Source organism: Bidens hawaiensis, unplaced genomic scaffold (assembly GCF_021521415.1).
Source record: "Bidens hawaiensis isolate Kalapana, Puna unplaced genomic scaffold, B.hawaiensis_p1.1 tig00010343_1, whole genome shotgun sequence".
Classification (NCBI taxonomy): domain Eukaryota; kingdom Viridiplantae; phylum Streptophyta; class Magnoliopsida; order Asterales; family Asteraceae; genus Bidens; species Bidens hawaiensis.
In genome coordinates, this window is record NW_027491783.1 from 176,774 (window position 1) to 192,795 (window position 16,022).

Sequence of the window (16,022 nt, forward strand, 5' to 3'; positions counted from 1 at the left end):
ACGCCCCCCTTTGCTCTCAGGACCTTTTTGTTATGAGTGAAAAGGGGACCCCCGATCTGAGTACGTTGGTTGTTGCCAACTGGAAAAGACATTGCATGCGAAGTAGTTTAATTATCACAAATTTCATGGAATTGCAAGGTTTTTATGTATTTATTCAAACTTGTGGGAACTCACCAACTATTAAGTTAGTTGACCGTATTTTATATATATGTTACAGGTACAAACATTAGAGGATGATACTTGGAGAAGACACTAGACTTAGGTTATTGAAACAAATGGACAAAATGTTTAGTTGTATTTATATTTTCTTGTATTTCTTGTTTACGAACTTGTGTATATGATGTTTAAACCAATTAATGATAATATTGTTACTTAATAGTGTCACATGTGTTTTGAGCAATCTGTACGTCACACTCGGGCGTTTCCGCTTAGCCAGGGTGTTACAGATGTTGATCATGTTGCATATATTAAAGAATTATCGGCTTATATATATACGTATATGTATATATATATAGTACATGTGTGGTATAAGAATTCATTGCGCCTACATAACCAGCACCAGATCGAGATACTAGTTTGATGAGTTTGAATCTCTCGGATCCGCGGTATCCGTTAACGGCAGCGAAAACGTGAGCCCATACTTTGGACAGATAAGTGGAAATTCGGTCATTGCTCCAGCTTAACGAGCACCAAACTGAGATATTAACCCGGACTTACCTGAACCGGTTGACACGTACGCTGACGTGGATTTAGGCTCGGTGTTGACGCCGATATTAACACGTTTGCATAATACACAATGAAAGCACAAACTCAAACAACAATCCATACAATAGCAATTCTCTTCAACGACCAGTTAAACAAGAAGAAGAGAAAAATAACGAAGACAATTGCTATTGTATGGATTGTTGTTTGAGTTTGTACTTTCATTGTGTATTATGCAAACGTGTCAACGAAAGCTGTAAAAAACGTGTTAATATCCACGTCAACACCGAACCTAAATCCACGTCTGCATACGTGTCAACCGGTTTAGCTAAGTCTGAACTAATATCTCAATCTGGTGCTCGTTATGTTGGAGCAATGACCGAATTTCCATCTATCTCTCCAAAGTAGGGGCTCTCGTTCTCGCTGCCGTTAGCGGATATCGCGGATCCGAGATATTCAAACTCATCAAACTAGTATCTTGATCTGGTGCTGGTTATGTCGGCGTAATGAATTCTTATACCGCACATCTACTATATATATATATATATATGCGTATATATATAAGCTGATAATTCTTTAATATACGCAACATGATCAACTTAGAATACCCCCAACTAAAAATGAAACTAATAACAAGCCTAAGCTTAAGCTTAGTGACGACTGATATGTGTTTGAGTGAACACAACTACGGTTGTCGGTGGTGACCGACGGTCAAGACCATTGGATTTCGAAGAAATCGAAGAGCCAGATTTGAGATGTCGATAACGAAAGCACCCAAGAAATTGAAAGTTCATTTGGAAATGCCAGTTTTCCTAAGTAAGCCACTGTAACTGATTCAAGATGCCCATAACGAAACCAGCCAATAATTTAAAAGTTTGTTTCGCACTGTCAATTTTCCCAAATAAGTCCTGCTACTGAACGCCCTTTATCGAATTTCGAATAATAATATGTTATTGATAAGTAAATAATATTAATATTAATAATAATAATCATAAATAACATTAATAATAACAAAAGAAAAGAAAAGAAATAAAAAAAAGAAAAAAAAAACATAATAAGACAACACTGGTGGGCTTTTCTAGAAAAACTCACTAACATAACAGCACCCGTTTGATATAATACAATATAACATAATACAATATAACATAATATAATATAATAATAAAATAATATTATTATATTATGTTATGTTATGTTATGTTATATTATACAATATAGTATACGAACGTACCTCCGAGCGTCTTGCGTCGCCGCCTAACCCCGACATCTGAATCTCTGGCTTACATCAGGTACCTAATAATAATAATAATAATATTTTAGTACTAATAATAATATAAAAATTAATGCTTTAATACTAACAATTATATGTTTAGAATAAAAATAATAATTAATATTATAATAGTATTTTAATATTATTATTTTAATAATAATAGTAGTATTTTAATAAATACAATAATAGTATTTTATTTTATAAACAATAATATTTTCATAACAACAATATCTTAATAATAATATTAATATTTTAATAGTAATAATATAATAAAAATTTTAACAATAACGGTAACAGTATGGGAAATCTATTTTAAGTTTGGGAGGCCCGACGAACTAGGGTTACCGTAAAACGGTCGGTGCCTAGAAAAATTTCAAAAGTAAACCATTCACCAAATCTCTGTCCTAACATCTACAACTATGTCCTAACATATACTAAATAAAGATAAAACGAAACCTGGTTTAACTCCGACTGACCGTTAGCACCGTCCGGCATCTCCTCGTCCGACTCCGGAAACATATATGGTTGTTGGTGTTGGTTGAATGAAGAGGGTGAAGGTGAGGGTTAGGAAAAAAAAAAGGAAAAAAGAAATGGTGGAGAGGGAGGGAAGGGAGCCGGGCTCCAATAATATACAAAACCCAATACGCCGCGTATAGGCCTATACGTGACGTATGAGGGTACGATCCGACAACCCTATGACAGAGCCAGGCTAGGACGTCAAATCGTACCCTAATACGCCGCGTATATAGGCCTATACGCAACGTATTTATGGGTGTGGTGGGTGTCCCTAGTAGGACCCTTTAGCAATGTGTTCATAGCAGTGGTACCTTGCTACTTTACTTTTAGGTAGCGAGGCTATGATGTCACTTTGGCCTCAACTGTTCGATGGCAGATCCGTTTAAAAAAAACATGTAAAATCTGATGAGATATTACTTTTAAAAATATTCCCTAATAGCCGACAAGTGTTGTTTAAAAAACATGTGATCCGTTTACTCATGACCATACATGCATACTTATTTATATGAACCATATTTATAACGTTTTTAAAAAATTTTCCTTTGTACTTGATTTATCGAGCCTCCTAAATTCACACTTTTTAGATAATACATATAAAAATTTTCAAACAAAAACATGTAAACTTACGCTACTGAGAGGGGGGGGGGGACACCCTGTGCCATAAAGAAGCTTCACCCTTGTCTCTAGATCTTCAATTCGCTTTGGGTCACCTAAATAATTGGCCTGGGCCATAAAGAAGCTTCACCCTTGTCTCTAGATCTTCAATTCGCTTTGGGTCACCTAAATAATTGGGTTGGCCCAACTTATCATCAAAAACATCATCTTTCTAATGTTTTCATAATTTACTTTTGATATATGATTTGTTCATCATCATTAAGATCTTGTGTTATTGGGTGTTTTGACACTTTAATTTGTTTTATTCTGAGAGCATCCACAATAAATTCATTTTTATGGGTGTTTTTATTGTGCTAAAAACACCATTTTTCTAACATCTTTGCTCTCTCCTAGTCACACTAACATACTTGTTTTTCGATGTTTTTGTAGAAGAACTAATTTTCAGTCTCTCTCCTCCCCATCACTCATTCTCTTCTAGAAAACACATTTAAAAGAGAAAATTCCCAAAATAACCCCTTAATTGAGAAAGATTCCTTGTTTATCCCCTTTAATTCGAGTTTCCAGAGTTGCCCCTCCTCTAATGCGTCGACAACAATGTGTTTGGTAATCCCGCCGACACATTAGCAAACCAATCACAGCAAGACTAATGGCCGGCCAGAAAGCATCGTCCCTAACGTGTTCTACACCCTATCTCGTCGTCGTCGACACGCAATCCACATGATGTTCTGGTCGTCAACAACGGGCTGCAATGTCTGACAACCATGTTCCTGTCGACGGCGATGCACTCTCGAAATATAGCACCGGCGACATGTTAACGAAATGCGTCAATGGAGTTCAGTTCGGTCGGAGATGGCTGTTGCTATCATCGTTAACGAAATGAGTTTTCCGGCAAAAATGTGACTTCTTCGGCCAAAACGTTTTTCCGGCGACCTACAAGAAACGACGTTAGGACTCGGTTAGTCGCGGACCGTTAGGAACAAAGGAACCCTATGTGATATAACGGAGATAGAGTAGAGGCCATGAGAAAATTAACTGGTGTTCATGTTCTTCTTCCCATCTTCCGATGTCATATAATCAGTCAATTACCATCCTCGTTCTTATCTTGTGTGAAAATCAAACCACTTAAGCGTCATGAGAAGTTCAAATCGACGAAGTTTCAATCGAGTAATCGATTCAGAGACGATTGGAGAGTTGGTGACGAAGCCGTGTGGTTTAGAAATGGAATCTAAGGTTTTCAGATTTATTTTGTTGGTTTCTTTTATTAATTATTTAAAATTTCCGGTCCACCCGGCGATTCACTGGGTCCGGTTCGACCAATAAAAGTAAAAACCGGCCAGCTTTTAAAAAACGAGCCACCTAGTGTGAACCGAACAGGTATGCTTAGCGAGTTCCGATCGGATCAGCTGGTCCGGTCCAAGTTTCAAAACATTGGTTAAAAGGTTTTATTAAATTTTTATTAATTATGAGAAGAGAATACCTTTTTTTATGTTAAAGTTACAAAGATAAAGCCTTCAAAACATCAAAAAAAATTGAGAGGTCATGAGTTCAAGTCTCCCAAATTACATATTTTCGTCGTTCAAATATTGAATTGTTGATAAGGGTGCTAAATAAGTAAATAATTATTCGTCTCTTATTTGATTTTTAAAATTGTGGTACGGCTTATTACTTTATATAGCTTGCTGAAATAGTGGGTAAGTATCTCGTTTATTACTGTTGGCGTCACAAAAAAATAAGTGGACATGACTAGAGTTCGCTGGTCGGGTAAGCAAATTTGCTTTTCAGAAATCTTAGGGTAAAATAACTCTCCCAAGTAAGTATTGTAACATATTTTGTCCTTTTCTTAGAGTTTGTTGGTTCAAGAAGAAAACTACACAAATTCTCTTGACAAGTAAGAGGACTAGGGCGACCCTGCATATTCAACGAGCAGACTAAGTGTCTCAAATACAGGTGTGTTTTCCATTGTTCAAGTAGCGAACTACAAGCACTTAACAACTTTCTAAACCCCTACTAATACAAAGAAAAAAAATCTAACATACCTGAATCTACCTATAACACATTATTTCCACATGTCATTCAACTAGACCCTCCACATAGATGCCAAGTGTATAACTTTCTATTTTTACAATTTTCATTTAATGAATGATAAAATGAAAAATATGTTGTTGGTAAGAATTAAACTCACTACCTTAATTTTGAAATGTTTGTGGCTTACCATCTCAACTAGGATGAATTGATGTTAATCTTTTCTTTTTTGTAATTGTTATAGATTCACAACCTTCCATTTTGATTTCTTTTAAAATACAAATACAAAATATTCTTACTAACCTATTCTATGTATTTTAGAAAAAAAATTATTTATATCTTATAAATCCATAAGGTATATTATTATGTATATTATTAACTTTAACTTTTTTATTTACTTTTTAACCACCCGTGTATCACACGGGCTATATCCTAGTGACTATATATTGAACCATGAAACTTGCTCCATTGACTTGATGTCCAAAACTCAAAGCTCAAAGTTAATTAGACGACGAGCCTTCATGTTACAACCTCGAGCCCGACTCAAGAAAGATTTGAGCATGATATGAGCTCAAATAGCTCAAAGCACTATTAATAAGAAACATGGTCAAAGTCCTCATGACTGGCGCCGGTGGGCGCTATCAAGGTCCATGTTCAAATACAATCTTTAATTAATTCTTGAAGGCTACTTGCCAAGCGTAAACATGCTTGACCTGATCTCGTTAGTTAGTAGGTATTGGTGGAGTCACATCAATTTTCAGGTAATGGGTAATCATAATCAAAGTTACAAAAGTCATTAGGCGGCCGACTAATAGATTACTCAGAGAATACTCTGACATTGTAAATTTAAATAAAATTATTTTTTGTATTTTATATATATGTCAAATATCATAAGTTACTAACATATATATAAAATAGATGAACATCAATATAAATAAGATAAATACATGTTTAAATACTAAATTATTCTATAAAATGATAATCAGTAATTAAAAAAATAATATTTTTTCTTTAATATTATAGAAATACAAATTATGTTATATTTTTTGAAGTCAAAATCATTCCAAGTTGACCCGACTAGATTTGATTCTGGATGAGGTTGACCACATTTGATTGATTCCTAGTAATATACCGAGTTAAAAAAAAGTCTCATCGGCACCATACCTTATAATGATTACTCGAGGCTTAGCCTTGTAAAACTGCTTTTACAACATTGCTCATAAGTAGCAGTAGCAGTAGTTTATCTATATATATAATTGTCTACATAAATATCCTATGTGTCGTGATGTGGTTGCTCCCTACCTCCTCTCAGGCCACCAGATTGCTTCATTCCTGAATAGTGACTTCTTATGCGTTTGACCCGAATTCGTGGATATTAATCTTACCAAACCCGGATAATCCTTAAACGGGTTATAACATCTCATTTACTTATAAAACATTTCATCATCAAACAATAATTTTTGTGGGTCATGGGTTTCACGAAACCCGGATAACTCTTAAACGGGTTGTAACATCTCAATTATTTGTGAAACCCCTTAATTATCAAACAATAATTTTCACTGGTCATGGGTCTCACAAAACCCGGATGACCCTTAAACGGATTATAAGATCTCATTTATTTGTGAAACCCTTTTAACATCAAACTTAGTATAATTTCTCTCATCTACATATTCCATGTCACCGGTCTATCATCTCCATCACTGGTTTACTTATCATTACCACCCACCATCATCAACCTCCCCTCTCATGCATCAACCATCATCATAACCTACATTAACCGCCCCTTTTCATAAGACAAATATTTGTGTTCATGTTTGCTCGTTTTAAAAAATCAGCATATTCGTGTTCGTTTATGTTCGTTCGTAAAAAAAATCTAAGAAACCTACACATCTCAATTGAAAGAGTCCTAACGTTAAATAAATATAATTAACGTAACAAACTACTATACACGTATTAAATTAAAACAAAGTTACGTTAAAAAATAAAAAAAAAAATCATTACAAAATATAAAAATAGCAAAACAATTATAAACAAAATAAACATAAATAAAGGGTTATGTTCAAATAAGAAGTTTGATTTTCCTAAGAAGGTTAGGAAGGAGATTATTTTAGTCTACTACTTTAACATAAAACCCACTTACTTTAATTTCAAAATCCACTTACATTAATTTCAAAAACCCACACACATAACGCCCACTTACATCTTCACTTATCTTCTACAACCACCACCACTCCATCTTCCACCGCCACCACAATCGTTACCCACCGCCACCACCTCACCGGAAAAGTCTATGGAAATTTCGCCGGAAAAGTCGTCGAAAAGTCACCGGAAAACAATCCCCTTTTATAACATGAAATTGGACACCGAAATCACTTGATGTAATCTCGTAATCATCAACCGACCATCGATTTGATCATCATATGAATAGACTTTTATGAGCTGAAATCAATTTTTAAATTTTCAATTTAATTGAAGTGTCTGCAATGGAATGGATGACATGCACTTTCAATGAGAACCGAACTTAGAACCTTACGTTGATGGAAGACGGAAGTAGCAAATTAAAAAGAAAAGAAAAAAAGAAGGATAAAAAGTAAGCAAATTTACAAGCTAAAGGACTAAAGATGGAGTTTCTAATATTCTACACTTGAATAAATAAATTAGAAAATTACTATTTGCGTCCTTGTGGTTTTAAGCCGAAGGCATCAAGAGTCTCCGAAAAATTTTTTGAACTGGTTGAGTCCCCATGGTTTCAGAAACGAACCATTTGAGTCCTTGCCGTTACGTAACTTTCAGGGTAAACTTTCATTTTACTGAAACCACAGGGACTCAAATTGTTCGTTTCTGAAACCACAGGGACTCAAATTATTTGTTTCTGAAACCACGAGGACTCAACCAGTTTAAAATTTTTTTCGGAAACTCATCGTGTGTTCGCCCTAAAACCGCCGGTACATAAATAGTAATTTTCTCAAAATAAATAAAGCAAGCAGACACTAGGCGGCCTCAGTTCCTTGATTCAAAATATTTGAAATCTCAAGCGGTGACTGACAATGCAGACTAGATTTGGATATTCCGAACACAATCGGTCGTCGGAATCATCATTATCGGTTATCAAGGAAACTCCGTTCAGTTTCCGAGACAGAGACAGAGGCGGTGAATATTCTTCTTCTTCTTCTTCTTCTGTTGCGGTTAATCTTAATGATAGTTTTGAGTTCCGAGAAGATCCTGCCTTCTGGAAAGATCATAATGTTCAGGTAATCGTTTCGCTTTCACATTAAAAAGTTTGATGATATCTGCACTCATCGATAACTTATATTCACTCACCTTGTTTGACCTAATCATTTCAATTTAGGATATTTAAGTTTCTAGGTATGCTAATAGTTTTTAGTTAGTTTTAATAACTCTAGAAGTTAATTATCTTAAAATGCAATTTTCTCTTGATAGTCTTGGTCCATATATGTCCCTGCCAATATGAGATTCAAAAGCAAGGTTTTTACCTTACCTATCAAATCAAATGTTTTTTTAAATGCAGGTTATCATACGGGTACGACCTCTCAGCACTTCTGAGATAGCTGTACAGGGACCGAGTAGATGTGTCAAGCAAGCTAGTAGCCAAACTATAACATGGATTGGGCCACCTGAAGCCCGTTTTACCTTTGACCATGTTGCTGATGAACATGTTACTCAGGTATGGTATTATACATCACTTTCTTTTTTTTTTTGCTTCATTTAATAACTGGTAATGCTGCAGGAAATGCTATTCAAAGTTGCTGGTGTACCCATGGTGGAAAACTGCATGGGAGGCTACAACAGTTGCATGTTTGCATATGGTCAAGTGAGTTTATTCTTATTGTTCAACTTTTAGGCAATGAAACTGATTCATTGTAACATCATTTTAATTGTTTTATCTACAGACTGGTAGTGGTAAAACACATACAATGCTTGGGGACATCGATGGGGGATCTAGAAGACACAGTGTGAACTCAGGGATGACACCGAGGGTCTTTGAGTATCTATTTACACGAATTCAAAAGGTAATTAGTTTTATATGCTGCTATATAACAATTTTACTTGTTTATACACTAATGTGCTTTGTTGCAGGAAAGGGAGGCTCGAAGAGAAGAAAAAATACAGTACACTTGCAAATGCTCGTTTTTAGAGATATATAACGAGCAAATTCTTGATTTGCTAGATCCATCATCTACCAACTTACAGGTCACATATACTTTAATTTTATTTCTCTGCCTTTCACATTGATTTGGTTGCTATTGCTTTATTATTTTCAGTACATGATACATTTAACTTGAAATATATTTATACTAACAAAAAAGTTTTTTTGTTATCTCCAGATTAGAGAAGACACTAAGAAAGGGATATATGTTGATAATCTCAAGGAAATTGAGGTTACTAGTGCTAGAGACGTTATTCAACAACTTATTCAGGTTTTTTTAAGTTCTAACTTACAAGTTGGTTGTTTCATCATGTTTAATATTCATACTTTATGTTTCTAATCACAAGTTTAGATAGAATCATTCATTTGTTAGTTAATTTTCTTAAACTGTATTTCAGGGTGCTGCAAACAGAAAGGTTGCTTCTACAAACATGAATCGTGCTAGCAGTCGCTCTCATAGCGTGTTTACTTGTATAATAGAAAGCAAAGTTAGTCTCTCATTTCCATTGTATTGTTGTGATGATGAAATATAAGACTATTGTTGTTAATGATTAATTTTTCAGTTCTAACTAATTTTACTGATTATAGTGGGTCTCTCAAGGTGTGACACATCATCGATTTGCTCGTCTGAATCTTGTGGATTTGGCAGGATCTGAGAGGTTGGTAGAATTTAAATATTTTATATACTTCAAAGATTTATAGGATCTAGACTATATGCTGAAAGAGTTTTCCGTAATGCAGGCAGAAGAGTTCTGGTGCTGAAGGAGAACGTTTAAAAGAAGCAACCAATATAAATAAATCACTCTCAACTCTAGGGTATTTATATGTGTTTTCAATTATGCATGTCTTTGAGATGTTAAAACACATATTCTCTAATAATTGTATATTAAACTTAATTGTTTCTTCTACTGTATATGCAGACTTGTTATCATGAATCTTGTCAGTGTGTCAAATGGGAAATCTCCTCATGTTCCATATAGGGATTCCAAACTCACATTTTTACTTCAGGTTTGTTATGCTTCATTAACACATTTATACAAATCAGGGAAAAAATTAGATTATTAGTGCTTTTGGTTGTAGAACTTTGATCTTATTTGCATAAGATATAATGAGGAAATAATAAATTGTCATGAGGACATAGTATAATTTGTATATTTTCTTCTTGTTCAAGTTCTTTTCTTTCTATGTAAAGTTTGTTTTCACTATGGTGTGACATGTAATACTAATATTGTAATTTGCATGAATTTCAGGATTCTTTAGGTGGAAATTCAAAAACTACAATAATCGCAAATATCAGTCCATCTACTTGGTGAGTACATTTAGAACACTGCAGATTTACATAATACCACTTCTTATGTTTGGAATTAGCATGTGGAGTTTGAAGTGAGAATGAACTAAAAACTCAGTTTATTATTAGATGAATTTGTTTCAACTGCATACAATTACAAGACGTTTAAAAGTTTCTAGTGATTACTATAAAGTGATGACTTCAAAAGGTTCGGTGTCACGAAAGCAAAATGATGAAAACTGCAAAAGGTTATACAGATTGTTAATTGAATACAATCACCCTTAAAAGTGTCTTTTACTATTTTCTGCTGTACATAAATATTGCTTTTATAAGTACGTGTTTGGAATAACCTGTGTATGATTCTGCAGCAATTCGTTGGAGACATTGAGCACACTCAAGTTTGCTCAACGTGCAAAATTCATCAAAAATCATGTACGTTAATTCCTATTCATATTAGACATTTGTTTTTTTATGTATGTCATGTGAGTAAAAATAGTTTGTTACTTCAATCTTTGCAAAAACAGTACACTGTTCATTAAGTGTCAGTATTCAACATCACTAATGACTATGGACTTCTATAATTATATAACTTCACATACCAGCCTGAGATTTGGAGTGCTATAAATTTATAACTGCAGGCTACCGTAAATGAAGATGCTTCTGGAGATGTTCTTGCTATGAGGACGCAGATTCAAAACCTGAAGGTCTTACTTTCATCTTTTAAAAAAAAAAAAATCATTCTAATTCTTCATAAATTTGCATGAAATTTGATATCAACTTATTCTTTCATTGCAAATAGTACACTACATAGTCAGCCTTTACTGCTTTTGAGTTCATAAATGTCAACTGTGATGCTATTGTTTCTAAATTGTAACTGGAGTTTTCTTCATTATCAGAACGAAGTATCTCGTTTGCAAAATGTGATCAATGGAGGAACCGAGAACAATGGAGACGATACTTGGACCGTGTCTTTTCCTGGATCTCCAGGGTCATTCAAGTGGGAGGGGATTCAAGGATCATTCAGTCCAGTTACTGCCGTTAAACGAATATCAAATGTACTAATTCATTTATGGATAATTAAGCAATCTTTTAGCATTTTTGCTTGAATTATGAACTTAAAAAAGCCTGTCTCTAATTGCAGAAAAAAGAGTATGAAGTGGCTCTTGTTGGTGCTTTTAGAAGGGTAAAAGATAAAGACATCAGATTGCAGGCACTTACTGCTGAAAGTCAGGCTGCTTTACAATTGGTATGTTTTGGGATCAAACTGAACCGAAAACCAAAAATTTGGTTTCTGAAATCCATTCGGTTTCTGTATTATCAGTTTTGTCATTTGAGCTTGAAGAAAAATGGCCCAAGTTAATGGATTTGCGCTTGAAACTCTGGGTGTAAAACGTTTTTGTTTCATGCAAAACTGAAACCGAACCAGATATTTAGTTTTTGAAGAAAATATAAAACCAAACCCTCAGTTTTGGGTTAGGTACGGTTATTTTGGTTTTATGCACTCCCTTATTTCTAACATGTAAACCCTCTGAAATCATTTTTTGAAAACGAGCTGTACTGTTCTCTTTTTTAAACTGCAAAAGTTTATATTGTTACTGAAATATATAAATTCTGTTATTGTATTTGACAATCTAATCCTCTATATAACCCTTGACATCCCATTTTGTCATCTGTATGATTTTTAGTAAAATATCCAATAATTCTATTTTTTGGGAAAAATAGGCAAAACAAAGGGAAGATGAGATACAAGGTTTAAAAATGAGACTAAGGTTTCGTGCCGCTGCAATAAAAAGGCTAGAAGGTGTTGCATCCGGGAAAATATCTGCTGAGACACATTTATTAAAAGAGAAAGAAGAGCATTTAAAGGAGCTTGATGTCTTACGCTCACAAGCTGATAGAAATCAAGAAGTCACACGATTTGCAATGGAAAATCTGAGACTAAAAGAAGAAATCAGAAGGCGTGCTTGCTTATATTTTCTGAATTCTTATTTTTCTTAAATGAAATGATAGTTTTACTAAATTCATGGTTTGAAATGCAGATTAAAGTCATTTTATGAGGAAGGTGAACAGGAAAGGATGAATGAACAGATCATGATACTTGAGAATAAGGTCTGGTCCATCTGGCTAGTATTTGACTTATGTTGACTTTACTTATATTTGTTTTTTTAGTATTCTTTTACACTTATTTAACGGTGTTGCATAATGTGCAGTTGCTTGATGCGCTTGACTGGAAACTTATGCATGAAACACAGCCTACACCTGCCAAGGTATATGTTTAAGTCATAAACTTTGATCATGTGTTATGTTTTTTGTAAAGAAAATGCAATATTGTAACATTATCATTTTGTATCTAATGAACCAGAAATCAAGTTTTGACTTTATGCTGGACAGTAAAAGGGACGGTGACTTTTTTAGTCTTAAGGTAAATTCTATTTCTCATGTAATTTTGACCCATTATTACTAATAAATGGGTTGATTTGGGTTATGGTTTATTTCTAGCGGGTCAGACAGTAGTAAGTGGATCGAACGAACACAAAGGAGTGTGTTCGTGTTTGTTTGTTTAACTTTAATCAAACAAACGATTGAACAAGAAACAGTTAGACAAACGGGTTTTTTTGTTCGTGTTCATTTGCTAAAACATTGAACATGCCCGCGTTCATTTATGTGTTTTTATAAACGCACGGTTTACGAATGTACATAGATCAACGAACCTAACTGAGGTAAAACTAGTTAAAAGAAATGTGAAGAACAATGTGTTGGGCCTAAAAAGTTGTTAAAACTATACTACGTTGTATTCGGCCACCAAATTTTAAATGAATATGTTTACTAACGTAAAGAACTTAAACGAACGAATGTTTACGAACAAGACTTGTGTTTATGTGCATTCGTTTAACTAAATGAACAAAGTTATTCGTTCACCACACGCTCAATTCTTTGAACAGATACGGACACATTTATTTATTTATTTTTGGCTAAACTGATATGGGGTGTGTTTTATCTCTAGTGGGTTGGGCATGTGTGTTTTAAAACAAAAACGGGTAATTATTCAAGATATAAGTTGACAAGCTAATTATTCCTTAAAAGTATAAGCTTCTGGACAAAAATGTTCTTAACAAATGGTTACTAACCCGTCTTTTTGCCGCTTCATTTATTTGTTTTATGGTCATTTTATTTTGTTTAATGTTTAAAAATGTGTGGTATTATTGTAGGAACCGGTAACTCCTCAGAAGACACAATTTGAGTTCCCTTTAATAACCACACCCAATGTTACTCATGTAGCTACACCTAATGTTACTCATGTAAGTGATCAAAGAGAGCTACAAACCATGGTTGATGCAATTGCGGCTGCAAGTCAACGAGAAGCCGAGGCTCACGAAACCGCAATCATATTATCGAAAGAAAACGACGAATTAAAAGCGAAGCTCAAAATGCTAATCGACGACAACAATAAACTCATTGAACTTTATGATCATGCAGTTGCCGACAGTCAACAAAACATTAACCGAATTGAAGAAAGTCATAACAACCATGCTGACCAAACTGAGCTTGCTCAAAAAGACACTGAACTGAGAAGATTAAACGAGAAGTTAGAGCAGCAGTTAGTTGAAATGCATGAAGAGAATGATAAATTACTTGGATTGTATGAAAAGGCATTGCAAGAAAGTCAACAGAACAATGTTGACCAAAAAGAAGTTGAATTGAGAAGACTAAATGAGAAGTTGACAGAAATGCATGAAGAGAATGATAGATTGCTTGGATTGTATGAAAAGGCAATGCGAGAAAAAGGTCAACAGAACCGTGCTGATCAAGCCGAGTTTGGTCAAAAGGAAGTTGAATTGAGAAGACTGAATGAGAATTTAGAGCATCAGTTAACCGAGCTGCATGAAGAGAACGAAAGATTACTTGGCATGTATGAAAATGCAATGCAAGAACGAGATGAATTAAAAAGATTATTTTCTTCAATCGATCAAAAAAGTCAAAGTACCCAAGTCAAGGAAGGAAGTGAAGCTCAGGTAAATGGTTTAATTGATGATAATCTGGTTGAAGTCAGTGTGAACGATGACCCAGATGTACAGATGGTAGAAAAATCAACTTATTGTGATGAACAAAATCAAGTTGACTTTGTCTCTGCAAACAAGAATCTTCAAGAAAAGCTGGATAACGTACACAAATTGCTTTCAAAATCATCCGAGAATGTCGGTTTATTCACTTCACTTGAACGAGAGATTATCGACATTGACCGCCTTTCGCGAACCTTACAAAAAGTCAAAGTCGATGTTTTGGTCAAACAGAAACATCACAAGTCAACAAACGTTGCCATTTCTCATATAAAAGAACGCGAAAACACGCTTCAAAGAAAGATGACTGCGGTCAAACAGTCAATGTCAAACTTTTCAAAATCTCTCTGTTACTTCGAGCAACGTGAAGCTCAATCCCGAGCCAAAGCACACGCTGCATCATCTCATCTGCAGTCAAAGAAAAACGAGTTGATCCGAGTTTTGACCGTCAAGGAAGAAAACGAGCGCGCTATGTCAAAGATTAAACAATCAGAAAGCGAGTTAAAGAATCATATAGCAACATTAAAGGTAAAGATTGAAGAAGAAATAAATAAACGTGAAAATGACAAAGTTCTTCTTGCTATCGATAATGTGAAGTGGGAGTTAGGTAAAGCAACAGAATTACTCAAATCCGAAGAGGAAAAAAGACAACTGCAGAGTGAAATGAAGCAAGATCAAGAAAAACTCGTGACTGTTAAATCAGAGTATGAAAGAATAATGAAAATGTCACATGATTTGGATAAGAAACAGAAGGCGGTCGAGTTGGAAATTCAAAAATTGTCAAACTTAACGGAGGAGACTGAGATCAAGCTTCAAAGTAGCATTGAAGAAAAGCAAATGCTATTGGAGATGAAAGAAAGCGGGACAACCGAATTTGAGAACTTGTTTCTTGAATTCCAAGAAACTATGTTTGTTGGAAAGTTAAGAGATGAAGAGAGTATGATTTTGAGTGAAGAAGTAGAGATGGGTGTGAAAAGATTGGAGGATTTGGAGGTGGAAAGAAGTGTTTGTGTGCAGAAAGTGAGTGATATGGTTGAAGAAACAAGAGGGGACTGGTTGTTTGAAAAGATTGTTGAAGAACTTGAAAGCATATGCTCATCATGTCTTAACTAAGGTGGAATTTGATTTTATTAAATTATTATAACATGCGAATTCTCTCTTGGAGTTGCATGTTATGGGATTGGATTAACCACTGTAATGTTGTTACTTCTAACGTCAAGGGTGTGATCATGCTTTTGTATTGTTTTTATTGGATTTAAGGGTGTTATATGGTTCGGGTTTTGATTATTTTTTTAGTCAAACGTGAAAACAAACTTAACCGAATTTATATGCCTAAAATATTATAAAAGTTGTTTAAATATAATTAAATAAACTGTTGATGTG

General features: G+C 34.5%; 1 protein-coding gene across 1 annotated transcript in view; it reads left to right on the forward strand.

The window, feature by feature from the left end:
* Positions 1 to 15,752, forward strand: part of LOC143534777 (kinesin-like protein KIN-12E) — a 29,331-nt gene extending 13,579 nt beyond the window's left edge. The window contains exons 4-23 of the mRNA XM_077029188.1: positions 8,179 to 8,376; positions 8,655 to 8,810; positions 8,874 to 8,957; positions 9,037 to 9,156; positions 9,224 to 9,337; positions 9,472 to 9,564; positions 9,692 to 9,781; positions 9,882 to 9,952; positions 10,035 to 10,109; positions 10,214 to 10,301; positions 10,544 to 10,602; positions 10,950 to 11,013; positions 11,220 to 11,285; positions 11,478 to 11,636; positions 11,723 to 11,827; positions 12,304 to 12,539; positions 12,621 to 12,690; positions 12,792 to 12,848; positions 12,944 to 13,003; positions 13,791 to 15,752. Of these exons, the coding sequence (XP_076885303.1) occupies positions 8,179 to 8,376; positions 8,655 to 8,810; positions 8,874 to 8,957; positions 9,037 to 9,156; positions 9,224 to 9,337; positions 9,472 to 9,564; positions 9,692 to 9,781; positions 9,882 to 9,952; positions 10,035 to 10,109; positions 10,214 to 10,301; positions 10,544 to 10,602; positions 10,950 to 11,013; positions 11,220 to 11,285; positions 11,478 to 11,636; positions 11,723 to 11,827; positions 12,304 to 12,539; positions 12,621 to 12,690; positions 12,792 to 12,848; positions 12,944 to 13,003; positions 13,791 to 15,752 (3,927 nt within the window). The remainder of the gene's footprint in view (positions 1 to 8,178; positions 8,377 to 8,654; positions 8,811 to 8,873; positions 8,958 to 9,036; positions 9,157 to 9,223; positions 9,338 to 9,471; positions 9,565 to 9,691; positions 9,782 to 9,881; positions 9,953 to 10,034; positions 10,110 to 10,213; positions 10,302 to 10,543; positions 10,603 to 10,949; positions 11,014 to 11,219; positions 11,286 to 11,477; positions 11,637 to 11,722; positions 11,828 to 12,303; positions 12,540 to 12,620; positions 12,691 to 12,791; positions 12,849 to 12,943; positions 13,004 to 13,790) is intronic.
* Positions 15,753 to 16,022: the final 270 nt, after the last annotated feature.